The following is a 24,543-nucleotide window of genomic DNA, read 5'->3' on the forward strand; positions in this document are numbered from 1 at the left end:
ACTTTGGGGCTTGGAAATATTCTATTCAATAGGAGAAATCCTAACTGATCGGTCTCCAAGGGCCATGACATGATTGGTGCATCTCAATTGTATTTCCTTGACTCTGTGTCCTTTCTCCTTGCTTCCTTCTCAAAACGCATTGGAGGAGATGGCCCAAGGGGAGGAACCTCTGACTTTCTCCTCCAATGTGTTTTGAGAAGGAGAGAGGACACAAGGAAACAATTGAGATTCACCTGTAAATTGGTATAGGATATATGCGACCCTTTTATGGGGATTTGTGCACTGTTGGTAGGTTTCTGTTAAGCCTAATGCACTATCCAGTTGAGCAGTCAATGTATATCAGAGTAAAGTGTGTTTTATGTTGTGTTTGGTAATGTGTCAAGTCTTGTGTTATAACTGAGGTACGAGAAATTGCATTCCACACACTGCTACGCATGCTCAGGGCCACGTTCACTGGGGCAGTTAACAAGCCCTATCACTGGCCAAATATCCCAAATCCATTACATTTAAGAGGCTGGAAGTTGAATTAATTCAGAATTGTAGCCAGTATTTGGGTCGTAGACCTGATTCTGGAGCACAGCCTACATGGAATAGGCCTGCATCTGTTAGGTTTCATCTGTTATGTTTGTTAAATTCAGGGAGCATCCACGGGTCAGAGTTAGCTTTGTATGAAACAGACTGTTTAGGGAGAATAACGCATTTGTAGTAGATCTGTTCTGGGACAAACTGCTGTTCTGTCATCGTCCTTCGTAAAGACGTGAACGGGGCAGGATTACACCATGGCCCTGCCTTGGTCTACGAGAGAAAGTAGCGGTGAGAGTCTGGGAACAGAATGAACAGGGGGGAGTAGAGAGAGGGGAGCGGGTGGAGTAGAGAGTGGGAGGTGGAGGCGGAGTAGAGAGGGGAGCGGGTGGAGTAGAGAGTGGGAGGTGGAGGCGGAGCACCGTTGGGGACTCTGGAGAGGGGAGGGAGGCCATTGATTTTTAGGGTTGGAAAGCAAAGAGCAAGATCATTTTGAATGGAGGAAAGACGAATCCGGATCTTAGTTATCCAGAAAGACTGACTGGGTAACCGTTTCCATACGAGGTAACAGAAACCAATCGAGAAACTGTGGCTGAATATTCCAAAACGCGACGTGTTCTGTCGTTACAAGGGACCACAGAACAAGAAGAGCGCAAGAAATTTGAGCTCCTAAGAACTGCAAATTTGAATTTATATCAGTTGCCCGATAACGCCTATTCTTGGATTCTCTTTATGGATTGTATTCTGTGATTATTAACGGGATACAAAAGCATTGCGTCTCGGTGGAGCGTTGTTTCGCGCACCCCTCTCGGTGATGAATGACTGTATTCACACGCGCAGCGGGGCTTCCAGCAAAGAACAGATGCAGAAACCGAGAATGGATGCGGCTCATGGCTTTTGTATAGCCTGGATGATTTTCAGTTGAATAAATGATATTGTATTTGAAGAGGAATCAAGTTACAAACCTTTCCTTCCTGAATGGTGTATTTGGAAAAGAAACTGAATTAGGATACGTCTCCGTCGCCTGATTTGAATCACTGTTTAGGGTTTTCTTTGTGTCGAGGTTTTTAGGCTACGATTCACGTTCACCAATTTGGGTATCACATTTTGAAAAGAAAGGTAAGCTTTCTGAACTGCTTGGAGTCTTATTTTTATTTTATTCATTAATAGTATTCCTTTCTCCGTGTCAGGTTTGTCATTCACAGCCTCTATTCAAAGTACTCTGGGACCGTTCATTTCCCCAGTCAGGTCCTTCGATTGTTTATCATTGATGAATAGGTGGCATTGATGGTTAGGATATTTGGTCAAGTTATTAGAAAATGTAATTAGAACATCATCCGTTGACATTGGCGCAGTATCTGTAAACCATTCCGGCTTGATGATAGCCACTTGCAGTTTAGTCCGATAAATTAAACTCCGATTTGAATCCAATGAGTTTGAGTTGCATGTCTCTAGGCAACAACATGAAGTATGTCACTTGTCACCCAAATTGCACTTTTACGCATGTGTGCCAAATATAGCACAGTTATAAAACTGGTTAATAGCAGTTTATGTTGATGAATGTGAGCATGCTGACGGTTTTTCATCCAGACTATAACCAAATCCCCTAAAAATCTGTATTGGCAACCCACATAAACGTCTCACGCCCATGCAGCAGCACGGATAACGTTGTTTCAAGTCGGCTCGCACAAACACCTTCACCGACAAATGTTGATAATATTTTGCGGAAAAAGGCTATTCTGACCCTTTTTTTTAAACATACCTGCGCGTTTGAGTTGCATGCGTCTCATTGTTGGAATGAGACCGGTTCGTAATGAATAGGCCCCGTGAAGCCTGTGGCTCGATTAGTTGAGTTACACTGGGCTAAGGCGCCGCCACGCTCTAGCGCCTTGCTGGGCCTCCGAGGCTTTCATCGAGGCCTGTGGAAGGGAGGAGAGCCCCCGGCATTTCGACAGCACTGCCACCAGGGACTATAACTTTTCCAGCCTATTATGAAATAGCAGGTGCCTTTTGAGGTTCCAGATGGAATACCCAGAACATTTGTGTGTTGCCTAAATTAGAGTCCTACTGTTAAATGGTTGCAGTGGACTGCAATGGAATTAAAGGAACACACATTTATTCTACCACACACACTAGTCCCACAAACTAGGGGTTTACAGTGCCATCAGAAGTATTCACGCCCCTTCACTTACTCTACATTTTGTTGTGATGCAGCCTGAATTCAACAATTGATTAAAAAAAATTTATCTCACCCATCTAAACCTAATGACTAAGTGAATTTTTGTTTGTTGAATTTATTGCAAATTAAATATCTAATTTACATAAGCATTCAAATCCCTGAGTCAATACATGTTAGAATCACATTTGGCAGCTTTTACAGCGTTGAGAATTTTTGGGTAAGTCTCTAAGAGCTTTCCGCACCTGGATTTTGCAACATTTGTACATTCTGAAAAAATTATTCAAGCTCTGTGAAATTGGTTGTTGATCATTGCCAAACAGCCATTTTAAAGTTTTGCCATACATTTTCAAGCCAATTTAAGTCAAAACTATAAACAGGCCACTCGGGAACATTCAATGTCGTCTAGGTAAGCAACTCCAATGGATATTTGGCCATGTGTTTTAGGTTATTGTCCTGCTGAAAGGGGAATTTGTCTCCGAGAGTCTGTTGGAAAGCAGACTGAACCAGGTTTTCCTCTAGGATTTTGCTTGTGCTTAGGTGTGTTCCGTTTCTTTTTATCCTGGAAAAAAAACTCCCTAGTTCTTGCAGATGACAAACCATACCCATAACATGATGCAGCCATCACCATGCTTGAAAATATGAAGAGTGGTACTCATTGATGTGTTGTGTTGGATTTGCCCAAACATAACACTTTGTAGTGAGGACAAAGAGTTAATTTCTTTGCCACATTTTTGGCAGTATTACTTTATTATTTTAAGTGCCTTGTTGCAAACATGCTGCATGTTTTGGAATATGTTTTATTCTCTACAGCAGGGGTCTCCAACCCTGTTCCTTGAGAGCTACCCTTCTGTAGGTTTTCACTCCAACCCCAGTTGTAACTAATCTGGTTCCAGTGGTGGAAAAAGTACCCAATGGTCATACTTGAGTAAAAGTAAAGATTCCTTAATAGAAAATGACTTAAATGTGGAAGTCACCCAGTAAAATAGTACTTGAGTAAAAGTATTTGGTTTTAAATATACTTAAGTATCAAAAGTAAATCTAATTGCTAAAATGTACTTAAGTATCAAAAGTATAAATAATTTCAAATGTCTTATATTAAGCAAAGCAGAGGGCCACATTTTCAAGTTATATATATATATATATATATATATATATATATATATATATATATATATATATATATATATATATGGGTGTTGTCTAGGGTTAACTGGTACAGAAGAAATGGAGAATAATAGGTAATGTAATATCCCCACTAAGCTACAACACACACTCATGACCACACCTCCACATATCAATCACAATAGTGCCCTGCTGCTTGGGAAACAATGCCAGCTACTGTAATTACTGTGTGAGAGAGGGAAGACAGATTTCAAAAAGGCTTATTTGCCTTTTGCAAATCTGAGTTGGATGAGTCATTGAATAAACCAAGCTGAAGGGAGTCAAACTACTTTTAGCAGTGATTCACATAGAAAATAAAGTCAAGAAAGAAGACAGTTTGGCTTTTGGGAGAGAGGATGGTGGGGGAGCGGTGCAGAGGCAAAAGACAGTAGTCCGAGCTGACAAAGTGGAAGACATCTTAGCATGACTTCTTACCACATCTACGGTACAGAGGGTGAACTCCGATTGAACCCACACTGTTAACCCCAATGTGATGTCATTACTCAAGTTTTGAGGAAACCCGTTGCACTTCATATATCTGAGTACAGTTACTTAACATTTTTTTTAGTAATCATTACTTAAACTGATTTGTTAGTGATAGAGACATGGTTGTTGAATGTATTTTCAGTTCTGTGCCCGTCACAAAGTGAGTTCCTAGGGGAATGTTATCTTTATAATTAAACTCTTTATGACAATACATTACATATCTCGTACGGCCTTATTTTGAAGCCTAGCTTTACCCTAATACAGTGGCCTGAAACTCATGGTTTACAGGCCACATCAGCCCTGCAAGTAGGGTTGCATAATTCCTGTAATTTAACCAAAATTCCCAGATTTCTGGAAAACCTTTGAAAATGTACCCACATTTTGCAACCTTATCTGCAAGTTGCAATATGTGGACTTGCAAAGTGATGTGTAATTCCTATTGGAATCCAGCCAGAGTTAGGATTTCCAACAATTTACATTTTTGTTCACCTGCAACCTGCATTCATAATGTCTGCCAGCGTTAGGAACAGTGTGAGGAGAATACCAAAGCCATTTAAACTGGAACGACCATTTCAGTAAGTGGTGCTAAAAATCTAAATAAATGATTGGATTAGTTTAGAAACATTTACTTATCTTTGTGTAGCATACAATTAATCAATGAATCACCCAATGTACATGCAAAAACACGTATTATAAACAGTTCCAAAAAATCTACCTGCAGTAGAGCATGCTGGGGGTAAAAATGATTTGTTATAGTAACTTAAACAAATAGAGTTGATGTGACTTCTCATTGAGTTTTGAGTCAGTACCACAAACATTTTAAGTAAGAATGACTTTTCATTGACTTTGAGTTCAACTTATTAGAAGTATTTGAGTTAAAAATGCCTTGGGTTTTCATCAGCGACGATGATCCTTGCCAGTGCTATACAGAATACTTGGGACGTCCGTAACCATAATCCTTATCTTAACCAATTTAAATGTCAACTTCAATGGCGTAGGGACGTCCCAAGGATTGCGGCTAGCACAGACTGTTTTAACTTCAGTTTAAAGGAGGATAGCTTACATTGCTATTAGCTTACTCTCTCTAACACGGTTAATAACCAAAAAGTAGTTAACTGCTTGACATCATTACCTCTCCTGTTTTCTATATAGCTGTCCTGATGAATTTGGTGAGACCTTTACTTCCCGTGAGCTACTCAGGTTCTCTCAAAAGAGGCCTTATTCCCCAGTAAATGTTAAATGGCCATATATTTTTTTTTTTACGTGGGATTCTGTCGATTTCTAGACTGTTCATTCTTAATCCGCTATTTCATTCATTGTTAAGGCACCTGGGCAAACAGTTGATATGTCAGAGTAGGTGTTTCTGCAAACGTCCTCATTTTGTTGTCATCGTTATTTAAATGGTTTAGCCTTCTCGGCCTCTAAAAACCATGTGTAGAATTCTAGCTAATGTCATTGGCATTTGTATGAATAGAGTGTGTGTGTGTCTTAACCAGGAAGCTCCTGTCTTATTCTCACATGAAACCCATTGTGAGGGCCCAAAAAGGGTTGAGGAGTGAATTGGAGCGAGTGAAGAGGGAGTGCGACAGAAATAGTTATTCATTCACTACACATTATCACATTAAGAATCAATGCCTCTCTCATAGGACCAAGCAGTGCTAGTCCAGCTGGAATTGCATTAGGATCTTTGCAACATATTACCTGATGTAAACACATATTGGCAAAATCAGGATGGAGTAGTTCAGAACCAGAATATCTTTTTAGACCAAGTGGGATAGAAGGTGGGGCGTTGGTCAGGCCACCATGGTAACACCCCCGAATCCCCTCTCACCCATCGCCTCTTATTCATCCCCATAGTAATAGCCAAGCTCTGTTGCCCTGGAGACCACAGGGGATGGCAGGGAATGCAATGTGCGAGTGTGTGCGTGCGTGCGTGCCTAGTGCGTGCGTGCACAATCGGGATTATGAAAAGGCAGTAGCAAGCTCCTGTCAACTTGGTGAAACACATTTTGTTGCTGTTAAATGGTGTGTATTTTCCATCTGAACTTACGTATGAGGAGTGAAATTGGGTTTGTACCCCAGGAGAGTATAATCGAGGTTAATAACCTCTGAAGTTATACCACAACTTCATTGTGAGGCTACTTCAGCTGCTATTACCCATCTCCCAATTATGGAAAATCCTTCCTTTTTAATGTGTTTGTGTCTTGTGAGAGCAACCTAAAATGGGCTGTGAAATAATCCTCATTTATCAAATGAAAGCAAACTGAGTTCCTTCATATCCCAGACAGAGTGACTAGGCAATGCAAGCAAATAAAAATTGAGTTTTTTCCAACATTGCTGTTTTGAGTCCTATTTAGAGAGTCATATATATATATATATATATAAAAGCAATCCCTTTGAGCGCTTGTTTTTTCCACAACCTGCCCTTTAGTCCTGTTGTGACCGCTTGTCTGTCTAATAGGACTAATTACATGGTAATAGTTTGACGGACATGTTAATAACACATTAAGATTAACATCTCCTCATTCGCCCACCACCTCTCTCCCTCCCCCTCTCCCCCCTCCGTCAGGTCTGTCCCCCCCCTCTCCTCCAGCCTCCAAGATAGATTCCTTCAGGAGTAAGGTTGAGCTCCTCCGCCTGCCACTGGCCCTCTCATCCAAGTCCATCAGCCACCGCAAGAGTCAGCTGGGCGGAGCCGGGCAGCACGGCACGGGGGGAGGAGGGGCCCACAGGGGCAAACCCCGCCCACCGGCCTCTGACATGGACAACGAGTCGCAGTACTCGGGCTACTCCTACAAGTCCTCGCACTCCCGCAACTCTAGGAAGCACAGGTGGGTAACACGTGTACGACATAGATACTTATACTGTGCATTTACTCACACTCACTCTCTTGTTACTACACTCTCGCTTGTGTAAACATGCATATCCTACGTCAGGGAAGCTGTGTATAACTTTGTTGATCTGGTTTGGTTAACCTCGCCCAAAAATAGAAACCATGACAATTACGGTTAACCCTTTTGTTTATGTCTCTGTGTGTGATGTTCAGGGATAGGCGGGACAGGCACCGCTCCAAGAGCAGAGACGGCAGTAGTCGTGGAGACAAGTCAGTCACCATCCATGCCCCTGGAGAGCCTCTGCTGGACACCGAGTCCACCCGCGGAGACGATCGGGTCAGAGTTCACTTCTTTCCTACAGTACATCTCCCCTCACTTCCACACTCTGATCTTTGACTGGGGGGTCAATACTTGGCTTTAGTTTCTCTCTGTCTAATCTGTCTCTTATCACTCATCCTTTTTGTCCTCTCCCATTTGTTCAGGTAATATTGCCTCTTCCCTATCACACCTCCCAACATATGCTCAAAGAAATCTCTCCCTCCCTCTCCCTACTCCAGGATGATAACTGGGGTGAGACGACCACCGTGCAGACTGGCACGTCAGAACACAGCGTCTCTAACGAGGACCTGACGCGCGTCTCCAAGGAACTCGAGGAGTCCTCCCCGCTGGAATGCCGGCGTTTCTTGGGCCCAGGATTGGGCGCCGTCCTTGGCCTCTTCGCCCTGGTCACCCCCCTGGCTTTCCTGGCTCTGCCGCAGCTGCTGTGGCGAGAGGCCCTGGAGCCCTGCGGCACGCCCTGCGAGGGTCTCTACGTCTCCCTGGCCTTTAAGCTCCTGGTCCTCCTCATCTCCACCTGGGCTCTGTTCCTGCGCCCGCCGCGCGCTACCCTGCCCCGCTTCTACGTCTTCCGCTGCCTGCTGCTGGCGCTCGTCTTCCTGTTCGTGGCGTCCTACTGGCTGTTCTATGGCGTGCGCGTGCTGGAGCCCCGGGAGAGGGACTACAGGGGTATCGTGGGGTATGCGGCGTCGTTGGTGGACGCGCTGCTTTTCATCCAGTACCTGGCCTTAGTGCTGCTGGAGGTCAGACATCTGCAGCCTGCCTTCTGCCTCAAGGTGGTGCGCACCACTGACGGGGAAAGTCGCTTCTACAACGTGGGACATCTCAGGTGGGTCTTGGAGACGTGTGGTTGTGTTTTATGTTTGTAGTTTAAATGCTGTTTTAAATAGAGATTGGGGAGTGGGTTTCTATTGTGTGGGGTTCTGTGTAAAAGTTGTTAAGGTGTTTGTTTGATTTTTAGTAACCTAGTACTCTGGTTTCAGAGACTGTTATTATAACATTGTGGTTGGCCTGCGAATCTGTCAGTCGGAGATTAACCGAAACCTGCATTACCTCATCAGTCAGTTTGTTTGGGCTATTTGCATACAGATCTCTTAATTTCTTTGTTTGAATCCCTATTAGCTTTTGCAGAGGCAGCAGCTACTCTTCCTGGGATCCACACAAGACACAAAACATGACAAGTAACACAACACTGATAGACAAGGACACTAACCCAAATGTAAAATACAAAGATATACAGCAAAACATATAATAACAATAATAATAATAATAATAATAATACGAACGATACACACACGCACTGTTTTTATTTTTTGTGTGTGCCCCCTGAAAATGTTTTGGTTGCACCAGGCTATTTGGAAAGCAGTCATGTGTATGATCAAATGGGTGCGGTTGTGTCTGCTCCACTAGTCATCTGGTTCCCACCTTAGTGTGTTTGAAGCAGCGAGGCCTGGGGTGCAACTATACCCCACCCAGCTGATCATCTAAAATAGCTGCAGGACTACCTCGGTCCTGTAGGGTGTGCTAGAGGTGCAACTTTTGAAGGTAAAGCACTTGTCTGATGTTTGGCCCAAAAATGTATTAGTACAGTGCCCCTGGAGCAAATTAGGGTTAAGTGCCTTGCTCAAGGGCACATCGCCAGATTTAAGATGTTGCCAAAGGGATAATGATGATGCTGCTACTGATGATGATTAGGACATTTTCCATAGTAATGACATAGATTAATAAGGGTTCGTCCCTCCCTTGTGGTTCTCCAGTATTCAGAGGGCAGCAGTGTGGGTGCTGGACCAGTACTACAGTGATTTCCCAGTCTACAACCCTGCCCTCCTCAACCTGCCCAAGTCCATCCTCTCTAAGAAGAGTTCTGGCTTCAAAGTCTACACTCTGGGTGAAGGTAAGTCTCGAACGCTATCCCCTCCGTCTCTCATCATCTCGCCCCTCTTTTCCCTCAGTTATTTTTCTCAACTCTTCCACCTCTGTCTTCTATGTGTTCTCTCAACCCATAGCGATATTTCTTTTTTTTGCAAAGAAATTGTAACATTACATGTTTGTTGATCATTTTTCTTTATTGTGATTTTTCTTCCAGAGAACAACACTAATAACTCTACGGGTCAGTCCAGAGCGATGATCGCTGCAGCCGCCCGCAGGAGAGACAACTCCCACAACGAGTATTACTACGAGGAGGCAGAGATGGACCGCAGGGTCCGCAAGCGCAAGGCCAGGTGAGGAGGGGAGACACACTGGGCTGGGTAGATTGTCAAAGAAAGAACATTTCAATCCATTTGTTGTAGAAAAACTGCTTTTATGAAAAGTGATTTTTTTTCTTCATTTGGTGAATTAAACAGTTCAAAACTAATCAAGGGAACATCACAGATTTTTCAAACCCCAGGTATAGAAAGACTGCCATTCTAAAAACAAAGTAAATAAATAACAATCTATTTCAATCTTTTTTTATTTTTCCTTTTCTTTCTTTTTTTTTTACATTACAAAAACAAACATATACATACGAACAATGACTACATCTCATCCGCCCAGAACTGCCTGCTCATATCCCCATCCCTATTTCCTGCATTATTGTTTGCCACTTGGCCTTAAATGGTACCAATTTGTTTTTCTCGGTTGCCCATGCTATTTCAATAATGCTGACATTATTTTAGCTCCTCTCGGTTTAGCGCTTGCAATACAAATGCTAGCCTGAAACAACACCTGCGTACTCATAACGCGTGCCCTTTCCTCCTCCCAGGCTGGTGGTGGCGGTAGAGGAAGCCTTCACCCACATTAAGCGTCTCCAGGACGACGAGCCAGCCGCGTCGTCCCCCAAACACCCCCGTGAGGTGATGGACCCCCGGGAGGCAGCTCAGGCCATCTTTGCCCCCATGGCCCGGGCCATGCAGAAGTACCTGAGGACCACGCGCCAGCAGCCCTATCACAGCATGGAGAGCATTATCAACCACCTGCAGTTCTGTATCACGCACAACATGACACCCAAGGTGAGCCACTATGCCCTCACAACATGATCACTATGCCCTCACAACGTGACCCCTACACCCTCACAACATGACCCCATATACACTCACAACATGACCCCTACGCCCTCACAACATGACCCCATACACTCACAACATGACCCCTACACCCTCACATGACCCCTAAGATGCCCATCAGACAGTAAGATGTGATTCATACACTCTTGATGTGACACCTATACCCTTTACATATGACCACTACGCCCTTAAATAGGACCCGTATACCCCAAATAACAGCCCATATAAGACACTATTCTTGACCGTAAAGGGATTGAAATAAGCATGATTCCCCTGATTAATAATATCTAGCCTACTTTACATTCCACTGAGAGAAAGTGCTCACCACAAACACTAACTCCTAGCGGTTGCCCAACTAACGTCCCACCCTGGCTGGCTGTCTATCTGCTTCTCTGTGTGTTTCTCTCAGGCCTTCCTGGAGCGCTACCTTTCACCAGGCCCCACGCTGCAGTACCAGCGGGAGAACGGTATGGGTCGCCAGTGGACCCTAGTGAGCGAGGAGCCGGTGACATCAGCCCTGAGTCAGAGTCTGGTCTTCTCCCTGCGACGTCTCGACTTCTCCCTGGTTGTCACGGTGACGCCCCTCCCCTTCCTCCACCTGGGGGAGGAGTTTATCGACCCCAAGAGCCACAAGTTTGTCATGAGGCTGCAGTCGGAGACCTCTGTGTAGAGGGAGAGAAAGTAGGTGATAAAGAGGGGGGAAGAGGAGATGAAAGAGAGAACCTATGCTTCAACTTTCCTCAAAGCCCATCTCTCTCAGTGTTGACCTCTGTGTGAAAAAGGGAGAGAAGACGGCTATTTGTCTTTTTTTTCACACAAAGCAGTGGAAATGTGGCGTCTGCTACCAAGGGCTGGAGGAGAGACCTCTGTGGCTATTCTGTTTTATTAACTGTGTGTGAATGTATTTGTGTGTGTTACTGTATTAGTCATTGGGACCTGTATGTTTCTCATTCCTTGACAATAACTGGACCGCATTATTTGAAGTTGACATTACTACATTACTAACCAATGAACTGCTAAAAGATTAAAGATAAATGTGAATAGGAAGACTTGATAAAAAATTTAAAAAAGAACTAGAAAAGTTATGTGCTTGCAAAAGTTGCAAATTAGCTACGACGTCAACCAATCAGGTGATTGGAATCACTGAATCAACAAATAAATTGACTGCTTCCTGACAGTGGAACCATTTTCATTGGACAAAATCTGATTACTGGTCCAAAGGAAGTGGGTTGTTGTAGGGACAGCTGATGAATGTTTAGTTGACACACTGACCAGCTGATTTTCATAAGAAATAAAATGTTTGGGAGATTTTTTGTGACGTTAATTAATGGATGTTATGTTGGGGACTTTTAATGTGTATTCCAGTGTTGGTTTTATAATGAAGAAGAAGGAACAGATACAAAAAACAGACTGAACCTATTGTCATGATATGAGAGGTTATTTTTGTTTTTCATGCCAAATAAAAGTCCATATCAGATATAGGGCTGAATCCCAATAATATCTAATTTCTCCTGAAGTGTGCACTCATTTACTACTTCCCAACAAAACCATTGCCTTGGTGGAGGCCAGGGCTAGTGGGAGTTTCCACCATATTTCTTATACCAGTCATCAAGTCAGTGAAGAACAAATTTTTTGGAAGAAAGAGAGACAATTGGAACACAGCCATAGTCATTGTGTACAACATGACCGCTGTACTGTTCTGAACATTTGACCATGCCTAAACACACAAACCAACACATTTGTTTTTATTAACCTGTGCTTGAGTGTGCGGTTTAAGATATGATTTGTTCGATTCAAGGCTCTGAGGTGAACATCAGTAACAGTCCTTATGGGTCCAGCACAAACAACGGTTCTTGTGCTCTTTGGCAGCTTAGAGCTGCTGTAGTCTGTCTCCTATGTTGTATATAAATGGTTTTATCTTTTTATATGTGTACCATATGTTTGAGACAATGGCAGCTGTTTATTATTTTCTTTTCTACATAAGAACTGCATTTTATTTTATTTTTTAGCATCACTTCATGTTGTAAATATATTTGTAGATTGCAGTTAATGATGTGAATGTTTTTCATATTTCATAATTCTAGGACTAAATTGTTACGGCCTTTTAAATAAATGATCTCTCGTGATATGATGCTGTGTGTCCCACCCCACCCCTGTCTCTCTGTCTCTGTCTCATATTTTCATTTATAGTAACATTGGAATGACAATTTATACTGTAGATTAATAGGTTTGTCAGAGAATTCATGCTGAATGTACAATTCTCTCAAAGGAATAGTGTGCAATAACCTTTTATACTTGTGACTTTGACAAACTGTTTTTTGACACGTACGTTAAAGCGGAAGTCTAACCACAAACGACAGAGGGTTTGGCCTATGCTTCAAACTTGTCACTAGAAAGGGGAACAGTATCCATTTTGAAGTTCCCATTTCAATATGGCATGTGTAGTTCTCGCTCTTCTTACAATCATACCAGGTAAGCTGCTTACCTTTACATTTTGCTTGATTGCGTTGAGGGTCTCTCTAAAAGTCTGTCATTGTTAATACTTTGAAGTAATGAGTGACGAGAGGGGCAGGGTTGAGGTCAATTCTATTTCAATCAAGTAAGTCAATTGAAATTACATTACAAGAATTTAAAGGAAGTCCTCTTTAAACATGTATAGTTGAAGTCGGAAGTTTACATACACTTGGAGTCATTAAAACTCGTTTTTCAACTTCTCCACAAATTTCTTGTTATCAAACTATAGTGTTGGCAAGTCGGTTAGGACATCTACTTTGTGCATGACACAACATTTTTCCAACAATTGTTTACAGACAGATTATTTCACTTATAATTCACTGTATCACAATTTCAGTGGGTCAGAAGTTTACTTACACTAAGTTGACTGTGCCTTTCAACAGCTTGGAAAATTCCAGAAAATGATGTCATGGCTTTAGAAGCTTCTGATAGACTAATTGACATCATTTGAGTCAGTGCCTCTTTGCTTGACATCATGGGAAAATCTAAAGAAATCAGCCAAGGCCTCAGAAAACAATGGTAGACCACAATTGTAGACCTCATCCTTGGCAGCAATTTCCAAAGGCCTTAAGGTACCACGTTCATCTATACAAACAATAGTACTCAAGTATAAACGCCATGTGACCACGCTTCCGTCATAACGCTCAGGAAGGAGACGTGTTCTGTCTCCTAGAGATGAATGCACTTTGGTGCAAAAAGTGCAAGTCAATCCCAGAACAACAGCAAAGGACCTTGTGAAGATGCTGGAGGAAACGGGTACAAAAGTATCTATATCCACAGTAAAACGAGTCCTATATCGACATAACCTGAAAGGCCCGCTCCAAAACCGCCATAAAAAAGCCAGATGACGGTTTGCAACTGCACATTGGGACAAAGATCATACTTTTTGACAACATTTCCTCTGGTCTGATGAAACAAAAGTAGAACTGTTTGACCATAATGACCATCGTTATGTTTGGAGGGAAAAGGGGGAGGCTTGCATGCTGAAGAACACCATCCCAACCATGAAGCACGGGGGTGGCAGAATCATGTTGTGGGGGTGCTTTGCTGCAGGAGGGACTGGTGCATTTCACAAAATAGATGGCATCATGAGGAAGTAAAATTATGTGGATATATTGAAGTAACATCTCAAGACAATCGTCAGGAAGTTAAAGCTTGGTCGCAAATGGGTCTTCCAAATGGACAATGACCCCAAGCATACTTCCAAAGTTGTGGCAAAATGGCCTAAGGACAACAAAGTCAAAGTATTGGAGTGGCCATCACAAAGCCCTGACCTCAATCCTATTGAACATTTGTGGGCAGAACTGAAAAAGCGTGTGCGAGGAAGGAGGCCTACAAACCTGACTCAGTTACACCAGCTCTGTCAGGAGGAATGGGCCAAAATTCACCCAACTTATTGTGGGAATCTTGTGGAAGGCTACCTGAAACGTTTGACCCAAGTTAAACAATATAAAGGCAATGCTACCAATTACTAATTGAGTGTATGTAAACTTCTGATCCACTGGGAATGTGATGAAAGAAATAAAAGCTGAAATAAATAATTCTCTCTACTATTATTCTGACATTTCACGTTCTTAAAATAAAGTGGTGATCCTAACTGACCTAAGACAGGGAATTTTTACTAGGATTAAATGTCAGAAATTGTGAAAAACTGAGTTTAAATGTATTTGGCTAAGGTGTATGTAAACTTCTAACTTCAGCTGTATGTACATTTTCCATTCTTGAATTAAATCATCTGAATAAAATGGGACTGACCTTAAACCCTGATAAAGGCACTTGCTATGATGTCACCTTTATCGATTTGCTTTTTGAACTCTAATGGTGTACCGAAGATCAAGGTATACGTAACCTTTCATCAGTCCATATCACATCTAGTATGAAGTAGTTTAGGCTAATTTGACCACTTTTGATACAATTGGTTTAAGGTTAAGATGTCACACCTCCATTGATACGTATTTCCTACGTCTTGACCCATGACCGAAACAGAAAACAGAAACAGAAAGCAAATTCTAAATTGTCCTAAATTATATACTATCTCATTAAAATGGCAGTTATCACAAAACCAGTTATTTATTTCAACTGAATAATAATTTATGTTTATACTCTCAGAATATTGAAGCAATTGATGATGATACTGATGATGATCTCTGTTATTACCATAAGGATACATATTTGAATTCTGTTCTATCTAATTCTGTGTATAATACTATACATGATACCACCACCATCAGGACAATCATTCCATTCCATTGTGTTTCAGTGGTAATGGGAGATACCACTGGTTACCTGGGAGATTCTGTCACCTTGTCTTCTGGAGCTAACTTATCCTGGATCTTGAGCAAGATAGAGTGGTCTATATTCAGCAACAACACCTGGATTGCAACGTACAGGAAAGAAACATACACTCTCGAAACATACACTCTCAAAACAGACCGTTTCTGGCAGTTTCAGGGTCGTCTAAGACTCAACATCTCGTCCGGGGACTTAGAGATAAGAGATGTGAGGATAGGGGATGCACTGGTTTACTCTGTTCTCCTTAAAGACATTAAGGGAGAGCAGCAGAGCCGAAAACTCAAGCTCACTGTGACAGGTAAGGCTCTCAATCAAAACAATGTACCCGTATTAAAGGTGCACTCTGTAGGATTTTGATAAGATTTGCCTGTAGGGGCGCAAGTGAGCCCAGAACCCAAGGGTCCCAAAATGGCAATTGAATGCAAGCTTCACCCCCCAAAAATGTATTGATAAACATTTCTAGCCTGTCTATCTATGGGTAACAGGGTATACGTGTTATGCTCGACCCACTCAGTTTTCCACCACAAAACACCAGAAAAAGGCCAAAAAGAGTAGAACCAGCTCGCCTGCTTTTACATTATGATTTCAATATTAGATGTTCAAAGTTTCTTTTGAAAAAATATGAATAGTTTCACAATATTAAAATGAGAGTTCAGTTCACGTAACAGGGTTGACCTTAACATGAGGGACAGACGCTTCATGTGATAAGATGAATCACTAATCATATGAAATAAATAATAATCTTCCGAAATTAATTTGTTAAAGCAACAAAATAACTAGGGCTTTACAATGATGGTGAACACTTTTGGGGTTGGGGTTAATTATGTTGAAATCTATCTAGAAGTCACGGAGGGTGCACAGAGGGACATGTCAAAATGCAGAATTTTGGCACTTTCTCACAGATTTATTGCATTTTCTATGAGGTCCTATTCCTAACAGGCTTTTAAAACGGAATATTTGTGCACAATTTCTAATTAAAATATCAAAGGGATGCAAAAGGTACTCATTTGGTGGAACAACTCTACTGTATTCATATTGTATTCCCAGTTTTGTTTCTGGAAAATGTGTTTTCTATTCACGAGAGCTTCCTTTATTTCTGTTCAAATGTCCAGAGCATCTCAGCAAGCCCAGCGTGCGTAAGGTCTTCAGCATGTTGAAGGACAGCCATTGTGTGATGGCTCTTCAGTGCTCCTCTTCAGTGAAGGACACCAACCTCTCCTGGGAACCAGAGGCTGCGTTTGAGGATGCCTTCTGGAGGGGGAATTCCAACACCAACGTCTCTGTCGTCTGGACGTCTTACAGCCCCAACAGAAATGCCACCTTCAACTGTACTTCCAGCAATGGGCTCTCTAAAGCCTTCCGGGTTGTGACGGAGAGATGCCAAGGTAGGGTATGGTATGGGCAGGGAGTTCTTACACTGGTCAAGCTTGCTGTTGTGTTTGTGAACAGTGTTTGTCTTACAGTGAGGTCCCAAAGTATTTGGACAATGGCACATTTTTGGTTGTTTTGGCTCTGTACTCTAGCACTTTAGATTTTTTAATTTATTTTTAATTTCACCTTTATTTAACCAGGTAGGCAAGTTGAGAACAAGTTCTCATTTACAACTGCGACCTGGCCAAGATAAAGCATAGCAGTTCGACACATATAACAACACAGAGTTACACATGGAGTAAAACAAACATACAGTCAATAATACAGTAGAAAAATAAGTCTATATACAATGTGAGCAAATGAGGTGAGATAAGGGAGGTAAAGGCAATAAATAGGCCATGGTGGCAAAGTAAATACAATATAGCAATTAAAACAATGGAATGGTAGATTTGACAGTAGATGAGTGTGCAAAGTAGAAATACTGGGGTGCAAATGAGCAAAATAAATAAATAAATACAGTAGGGGAAGGGGTAGTTGTTTGGGCTATTTATAGATGGGCTATGTACAGGTGCAGTGATCTGTGAGCTGCTCTGACAGCTGTTGCTTAAAGATTTGAGTTTAAAGTGCAGACTGTCAGCTTTAATTTGAGGTGTACTGTTTAGGAATTGCAAAACTTTTTGTACATAGTCCCCCCATTTCAGGGAACTCAAGGTATTTGAACAAATTCACATATGTGTATTAAAGTAGTCGAAAGTTTAGTATTTGGTCTCTTATTCCTAGCACGCAATGACTTCATCATGCTTGTGACTCTACAAACTTGTAGTTTGTTTTGGTTGTTTCAGATTATTTTGTGCCCAATAGAAATGAATGGTAAATAATGTATTGTATCATTTTGGAGACTTTTATTGTAAAAAAAGTAGTGGGTGTGTCACGGGTGTCGTAGGGTAAAGACCAAGACGCAGCGGGAAAATATATACTCATCTTCTTTTTATTTGGTGAAGAAGGAAAACACAATAAACATATACAAAACACAAACGAACTGGACAGTCTTGTCAGGCAAACAGCTAAACAAGAACAATCTCCCACAAACTAACAGGTGAAAACAGGCGACCTAAGTGTGACTCTCAATCAGCAACAACGATGTACAGCTGTTCCTGATTGAGAGCCACACCAGGCCAACACAGAAATACAACACTAGACCAGCCCCAAAGAAATACAATACAAGAACATACCCAACAACCCGGAACACCTAAATCAAACACCCCATCTTACATAAATACATATCTAATAAACCCCGAACCACTTAAATCAAATACCCTTTCTACATAGATACACCACTAAACCCAGAAACAGTCTACACAAAATAACCTTCTATATAAACACATAACCAAAAACATGTACAACAAATACCCTCTGCCACGTCCTGACCAAACTACAATAACAATTTACTGGTCAGGACGTGACAGGGATGGTCAATTGCACAGTTTTAGAGGCTCTCCTCATGGCCGCATATACAAAAGCTTTCCATTTTATAGCTAATTTCCTGCAATTATACACATTTTGCCATGGCTTACGCCTTGTTCTAATGCTATCTGAGTGACTTAAACATTATAACAAAATCAATGGGTGCCCCATGCCATGACATTTTTGGAATTTCAGATTTCAGAATTGTTTTATTTTGGTGATTGTTAGTTCTCAAAGATTATTATTGAAAAATATTTTGCCCCATTATCTTTTCTACATATTTTATATCCGATTTAAGTCGTTTAAGTTTACTCTGAAAAAGCTTGATGTAGTCATTGCGTGCTAGGAATATGGGACCAAACATTAATCTTTTGACAACTTTACAACAACAAAATTGTCACTTTCCAAATATTTTTGGACCTGACTGTATTTCTGTTCTCTCCCTGTCTCCTCAGAGCCCGACGTGGTGGGAGAGACCCGCTTCCCTGGAATTGTTTTTGTAATGTTGCTCTTAGGAATTGTGTTCGGATGTGTTTTAACATATACTTGTTTTAGAATTGAGTTAAAAATGTTCCCCGTATCAACTTTGTAAACTTTGTTTTCATGTGCATGATGCCTTGCTTAAAATTGATGTTAAAAAAAATCCGCTGCAGCTGATTTGTTTGATCCTTTCTTGCTGCAGCTTTCCGCTCCCCTGATTGCGGAGTAATTGACACAGGTTTGTTAACTGCCAATTATCTTGGGTGCTATCCCCAGGCAGTCCATGTTCTCCCTCTCCACAAAGGTGGTGACCCCTCCGACCTAAACAATGATCACCCTAACTCGAAATGGTCTTGCCTAGCAAAAATGATAGAATCATTAATCAACTGTCAGCTAAGATCCTTCCAAGCTACGAGATGCATTCCAAGCTATGAGATGCAAGTGTTCACCAGTCTGGCCGGGTCATAGCACCATCTCAGCAGCAAACTTGGTATTGAAGGAATACTTCGGGATTTTGGCAATGAGGCACTTTATCTACTCCCCCAGAGTCGATTTTAGGTCCTGTACTTTTTACTGTCTGTATAAACAATGTTGGTTTATTAGCTTTTTTTTTTACATACACCTGTATGCAGATGACACTGTTGTGTAGTACGCTATTGCCCCAACAGTTGACCAGGCTCTTTTGGAGCTTAATTTTGTCCTTCATTGCTTTGCAGAAAGCCTTTGCAAACATCATTTCTGAATTTAAAAGTAATCCAATAAGTAATCTTTTTTTTTTTTTTAAGTATCTGTAATCTGATTACAGTATTTTTGGTGGAAACTAAATGGTTTCAGTTACCATTTTTTTGTAATCAGATTACAGGTTACTCCCCAACCCTAGTTTGTAATCAGATTACAGGTTACTCCCCAACCCTGGTATCATAATCACGCGTAATTACAGGCGATAGATTCAATATGCATCACTGCATTCTGTATCAGAAAGTATGCTGGCCCTCTTTGATGTTTTGTAGATCAATGCATTGCACTCTTTTTGCTTATAAATACCTCCTGTATAAACTTCCGCCGTACTTACTGTACTTCATTGTTAACTTACAGATGTATGAGATACCAGACCCGGTCTCGAGGATGGCTAACTTTGGAGATCCCTTCGATCTCCAATGAGTTAGGTAAATCTGATTTTAGTTATCTTGAATTTTACTTGTGGAAAGATCTCCAAGGCTCTCTAAAGTTGGATGAATTGGGGCCTCTAGGGCAATTCAAAAGGCTGATTGAGGACCTTTTTACTGAAGAATGTATTTGTTTTCTATGACTGTGTTTATTTTTGTATTTTGATGTGTGCACTATGTATATTGATGTGCTTATGAACTGTATATTAATGTGTATACAGGGTTCATCTTTAAAATAGACCTTGGTCTTAGCATGACTCCCTGTTCAAATAAAGCTTAATTATTATTTATATTTTTTGGTAATCAACAATTAAAGTATTAGGATTGCTGCCATTCCAATATAGTCTTGCTTACACCAGCCTCTCTACTAAATATATTTATAACTAACCCAAGATAGTTAATCTGTGCATTTTACAGTGGGAGCAAATTAAGCATAGTGGGCAGAAAAAGCAAGAAGGTGAGCAAAGCACGAGCTTGCAAGATCTTACTGGCTCGTTGTCGCATGTACAGTGCATTCAGGAAATATTCAGACCCCTTAGCATTTTCCACATTTTGTTACATTACAGCCTTATTCTATAATCCTCATCAATCTAAAGACAGTACCCCATAATGACAAAGAAAAAACAGGTTTGTGGAAATTTTGGCGAATGTATTCAAAATATCACATGAAGGATTCAGACTTTGTTGAAGCACATTTGGCCACAATTACAGCCTTGAATCTTCTTGCGTATTTTAATTTTACCTTCATTTAACAAGGCCAGTCAGTTAAGAACAAATTCTTATTTTCAATGACAATCTAGAAACAGTGGATTAACTGCCTTGTTCAGGGGCAGAATGACAGATCTGTACCTTGATAGCTTGGGAATTTGATCTTGCAACCTTTCAGTTATTAGTCCAAGGATCTAACCACTAGGCTACGCTGCCGCCCGCAATGATGCTACAAGCTTGGCACACCTGTATTTGGGGAGTTTGGCACACCTGTATTTGGGGAGTTTCTTCCATTCTTCTCTATAGATCCTCTCAAGCTCTGTCAGGTTGGATGGGGAGCATCACTGTACAGCTATTTTCATGTCTCTCCAGAGATGTTTGATCGGGTTCAAGTCCGGGCTCTGGCTGGGCCACTCAAGGACATTCAGAGACTTGTCCCAAAGCCACTCCTGCGTTGTCTTGTCTGTGTGCTTAGGGTCGTTGTCCTGTTGGAAGGTAAACCTTTGCCCCAGTCTGAGGTCCTGAGCGCACTGGAGCAGGTATTCATACAGGATCTCTCTGTACTTTGGTCCGTTCATCTTTCCCTTGATTCTGACTAGTCTCCCAGTCCCTGCCACTGAAAAACATCCCCACAGCATGATGCTGCCACCACCATGCTTCACCATAGGGATGGTGCCAGGTTTCCTCCAGATGTGACACTTGGCATTCAGGCCAAAGAGTTCAATCTTGGTTTCATCAGACCAGAGAATATTGCCATAATTGGTAAAAATATAAAGATATTGAAGCACATTTGATTACTATGCAAGTTGTTCTTGAATAAGAAAATGTTATGTGTAGGGTTCCCATAGTTTAATCCAGTAAAAGTACTTTCTGTAGTACCTCTTTCATACCTTATCCTCTCTAGGGGAGGTGGGACGAAATCGTCCCACACTATTCAACAGCCAGTGAAAAATCAGAGCGCCAAATTTAAAACCACAAAATGTCATAATTCAAAGTTCTCAAACATAGGACTATTTTACACCATTTTATAGATACACTTCTCCTGAATCGAACCACGTTGCTTTACAGCGAAAGCAAAACATTAGATTATGTTAGGAGAGTACATAGACACAAATAACCACACAGCCATTTCCAAGCAACTAGCATGCATCACAAATACCCAAAACACAGCTAAAAGCAGCACTAACCTTTGACGATCTTCATCCGATGACACTCCTAGGACATCATGTTACACTATACATGCATTTTTTGTTCGAGCATTTTACATCGGCGCGTGACATTCAGAAAATATTTAGCCTCCAATACTGCCGGTGAATCAGCGCTACAATTTACAAAAATACTCGTCATAAACGTTGACAAAATATTAAACTGTCATTCAAAGAATTATAGATGAACATCTCCTTTATGCTAATGCTGTGAAAGATTTCAAAATAACTTTACTGGGAAAGCACACTTTGCAATAATCTGAGTACTGCGCTCAGAAAAATACACTAGGCAATACAGATAGCCGCCATTTTGGAGTCATCTAAAATCAGAAATTGCATTAGAAATATTCCCTTACCTTTGATGATCTTCATCAGAAGGCACTTCCAGGAATCCCAGGTCCACAATAAATGTTGTTTTGTTCGATAAACTCCATAATTTATGTCCAAATAGCTCCTTGTTGTTCGCGCGTTCAGTTCAGCTACTCCAAATGTAGGAAGCGCGCTGAAAAGAAAAGTAAAAAAAATCTATTTACGTTCGTTCAAACATGTCAAACGTTATAAAGCATCAATCTTTAGGGCCTTTTGAACGTGAAACTTCAGTAATATTCCAACTGGACGGTTCCTGTGTCTTGAAAAACGTTTTGGAACACAGGTCACTTCTCACATGAATGCGCACCAATGAACTGATGGGTCTACAACTTCCCAGCCTTCTTGTTCGGTCTCTGTTCATCATTAGACGCCTCAAACAACTTTCTAAAGACTGTTGACATCTAGTGGAAGCCTTAGGAACTGCAAAATGAACCCTAACTCACTGTGTGTTCCATTGGCAATGACTTGAAAGGACTACAAGCACCAGAATTCTCACTTCCTAGTTAGATTCTTCTCAGATTTTTGCCTGCCATATGAGTTCTGTTATACTCACAAACATCATTCAAACAGTTTTAGAAACTTCAGAGTGTTTTCTATGCAAATCTACTAATAATATGCATATTCCAGTTCCTGGGCCCGAGTAGTAGGCCGTTTAATTTGGGTACGTTTTTCATCCGGCCGTGAAAATACTGCCCCCTACCCTAGAGTGGTAAGCTGCCTGTCACCCAGTCATTTATGATGCAGAATTTATCTAAGATACTAAATGTCTTATATGCCTATCATGTAAACATTTCATGCAAACAATAATGCTGATCGATTAACCGAAATGTTTGCTGTTTTTTGTTTTTTAACAACTAATTGACCAACGTCTGTTACATTTTTGAATTCCATTTTGTACAGGGTTTTTTCAGTTTCTGTAGAGATAAATCAGATCAAGCCCGAACTGTGAGATGTAGTAAAGAGTTTTAATTTCCAACAGGCCAATATTCTACATATTTTACCACAGAAAATTGTGTAATTAAATACAATTACCATAATCCATTGTGCGCCTTGCTTGTCCAGTCTGTGTGAAGCAGACACGGAGTCCTCGTTGACGAGACAGAGAACGCGTGAGAGGGATAAAAAGCACTTGCTTTGCAAGGTAGCTCTACCTGAAAATACATGATCTAGTTGATTGATAGTTGGAATTCAGCATTCATAAAAGTATGCATTATTTACTTAGAAGAATTAATAATATAGTGATTTTGTCAGAAGCATAGGCAGCAGCACTATACAGATGATGACTTCAAATCAAATCAAACTTTAGTTCGTCACATTTGCCAAATACAAGTGTAGACCTTACCGTGAAATACTTACTTACAAGCCCTTAACCAACAGTGCAGTTCAAGAAGAGTTAAGAAAATATTGACCAAATAAACTAAAGTAAAAAATTATGAAAAGTAACACAATAAAATAACAATAACGAGGCTATATACAGGGGGTACCGACATATACAGGGGCTACCTACATGTAGGTAGGGGTGAAGTGACTATGCATAGATAATAAACAGCGAGTAGCAGCAGTGTACAAAACAAATGTGGGGGGGAGTCAATGTAAATAGTCTGGTGGCCATTTAATTAATTGTTCAGCAGTCTTATAGCTTGGGGGTAGAAGCTGTTAAGGAGCCTTTTGGTCCTAGACTTGGCGCTCCGGTACCGCTTGCCGTGCGGTAGCAGAGACACCGGCTATTATATACGTCCTGGATGGCAGGAAGCTTGGCCCCAGTGATGTATTGGGCCGTACGCACTACCCTCTGTAGCACCTTACGGTCAGATGCCGAGCAGTTGCCATACCAGGCGGTGATGCAACCGGTCAGGATGCTCTCGATGGTGCAGCTGAACTTTTTGAGGATCTGGGGACCCATGCTAAATCTTTTCAGTCTCCTGAGGGGGAAAAAGTTTTGTCGTGCCCTCTTCATGACAGTCTTGGTGTGTTTGGACCATGATAGTTTGTTGGTGATGTGGACACCAAGGAACTTGAAACTCTCAACCCACTCCACTACAGCCCCAACGATGTTAATGGGGGCCTGTTCGTCCCGCCTTTTCCTGAAGTCCACGATCAGCTCCTTTGTCTTGCTTACATTGAGGGGGAGGTTGTTGTCCTGGCACCACATGGCCATTTCTCTGACCTCCCTATAGGCTGTCTCATCGTTGTTGGTGATCAGGCCTACCACTGTTGTGTCATCAGAAAACTTGATCAGTGTGGCAGACATGTTGTTGCCTACCCTTACCACCTGGGTTTGGCCCGTCAGGGAGTCCAGGATCCAGTTGCAGAGGGAGGTGTTTAGTCCCATGGTCCTTAGCTTAGTGATGAGCTTCATGGGCACTATGATGTTGAATGCTGAGCTTGTCCAGGTGGGAAAGGACAGTGTGG

General features: G+C 41.5%; 2 protein-coding genes across 2 annotated transcripts; both read left to right on the forward strand.

Moving 5' to 3' along the window:
- The first annotated feature begins 908 nt into the window (after window positions 1-908).
- LOC106609014 (vang-like protein 2) lies at window positions 909-12,712 on the forward strand. Its single transcript, XM_014207337.3, has 8 exons — window positions 909-1,641; window positions 6,918-7,179; window positions 7,395-7,518; window positions 7,740-8,347; window positions 9,276-9,412; window positions 9,605-9,740; window positions 10,262-10,508; window positions 10,972-12,712. The coding sequence occupies exons 2-8, from the start codon at window positions 7,109-7,111 to the stop codon at window positions 11,230-11,232; spliced, it is 1,584 nt and encodes a 527-aa protein (XP_014062812.1). The 5' UTR covers window positions 909-1,641; window positions 6,918-7,108; the 3' UTR covers window positions 11,233-12,712.
- Window positions 12,713-12,907: 195 nt separating this feature from the next.
- LOC106609015 (CD48 antigen) lies at window positions 12,908-20,141 on the forward strand. Its single transcript, XM_014207338.3, has 4 exons — window positions 12,908-13,034; window positions 15,337-15,666; window positions 16,481-16,753; window positions 18,659-20,141. The coding sequence occupies exons 1-4, from the start codon at window positions 12,995-12,997 to the stop codon at window positions 18,793-18,795; spliced, it is 780 nt and encodes a 259-aa protein (XP_014062813.1). The 5' UTR covers window positions 12,908-12,994; the 3' UTR covers window positions 18,796-20,141.
- The last annotated feature ends 4,402 nt before the right edge of the window (window positions 20,142-24,543 follow it).

The sequence above is a fragment of the Salmo salar genome, chromosome 07, assembly GCF_965601325.2.
Source record: "Salmo salar chromosome 07, fSalSal1, whole genome shotgun sequence".
NCBI classification, from domain to species: domain Eukaryota; kingdom Metazoa; phylum Chordata; class Actinopteri; order Salmoniformes; family Salmonidae; genus Salmo; species Salmo salar.

Coding starts and splice junctions, on each gene's coding strand:
- LOC106609014 (XM_014207337.3), top strand. CDS start 7,109: ATGGACAACGAGTCGCAGTACTCGGGCTACTCCTACAAGTCCTCGCAC. Junction 7,519..7,739: donor CCACCCGCGGAGACGATCGG/GTCAGAGTTCAC, acceptor TCCCTACTCCAG/GATGATAACTGGGGTGAGAC. Junction 9,741..10,261: donor GTCCGCAAGCGCAAGGCCAG/GTGAGGAGGGGA, acceptor TCCTCCTCCCAG/GCTGGTGGTGGCGGTAGAGG.
- LOC106609015 (XM_014207338.3), top strand. CDS start 12,995: ATGGCATGTGTAGTTCTCGCTCTTCTTACAATCATACCAG. Junction 15,667..16,480: donor ACTCAAGCTCACTGTGACAG/GTAAGGCTCTCA, acceptor TCAAATGTCCAG/AGCATCTCAGCAAGCCCAGC. Junction 16,754..18,658: donor TGTGACGGAGAGATGCCAAG/GTAGGGTATGGT, acceptor CTGTCTCCTCAG/AGCCCGACGTGGTGGGAGAG.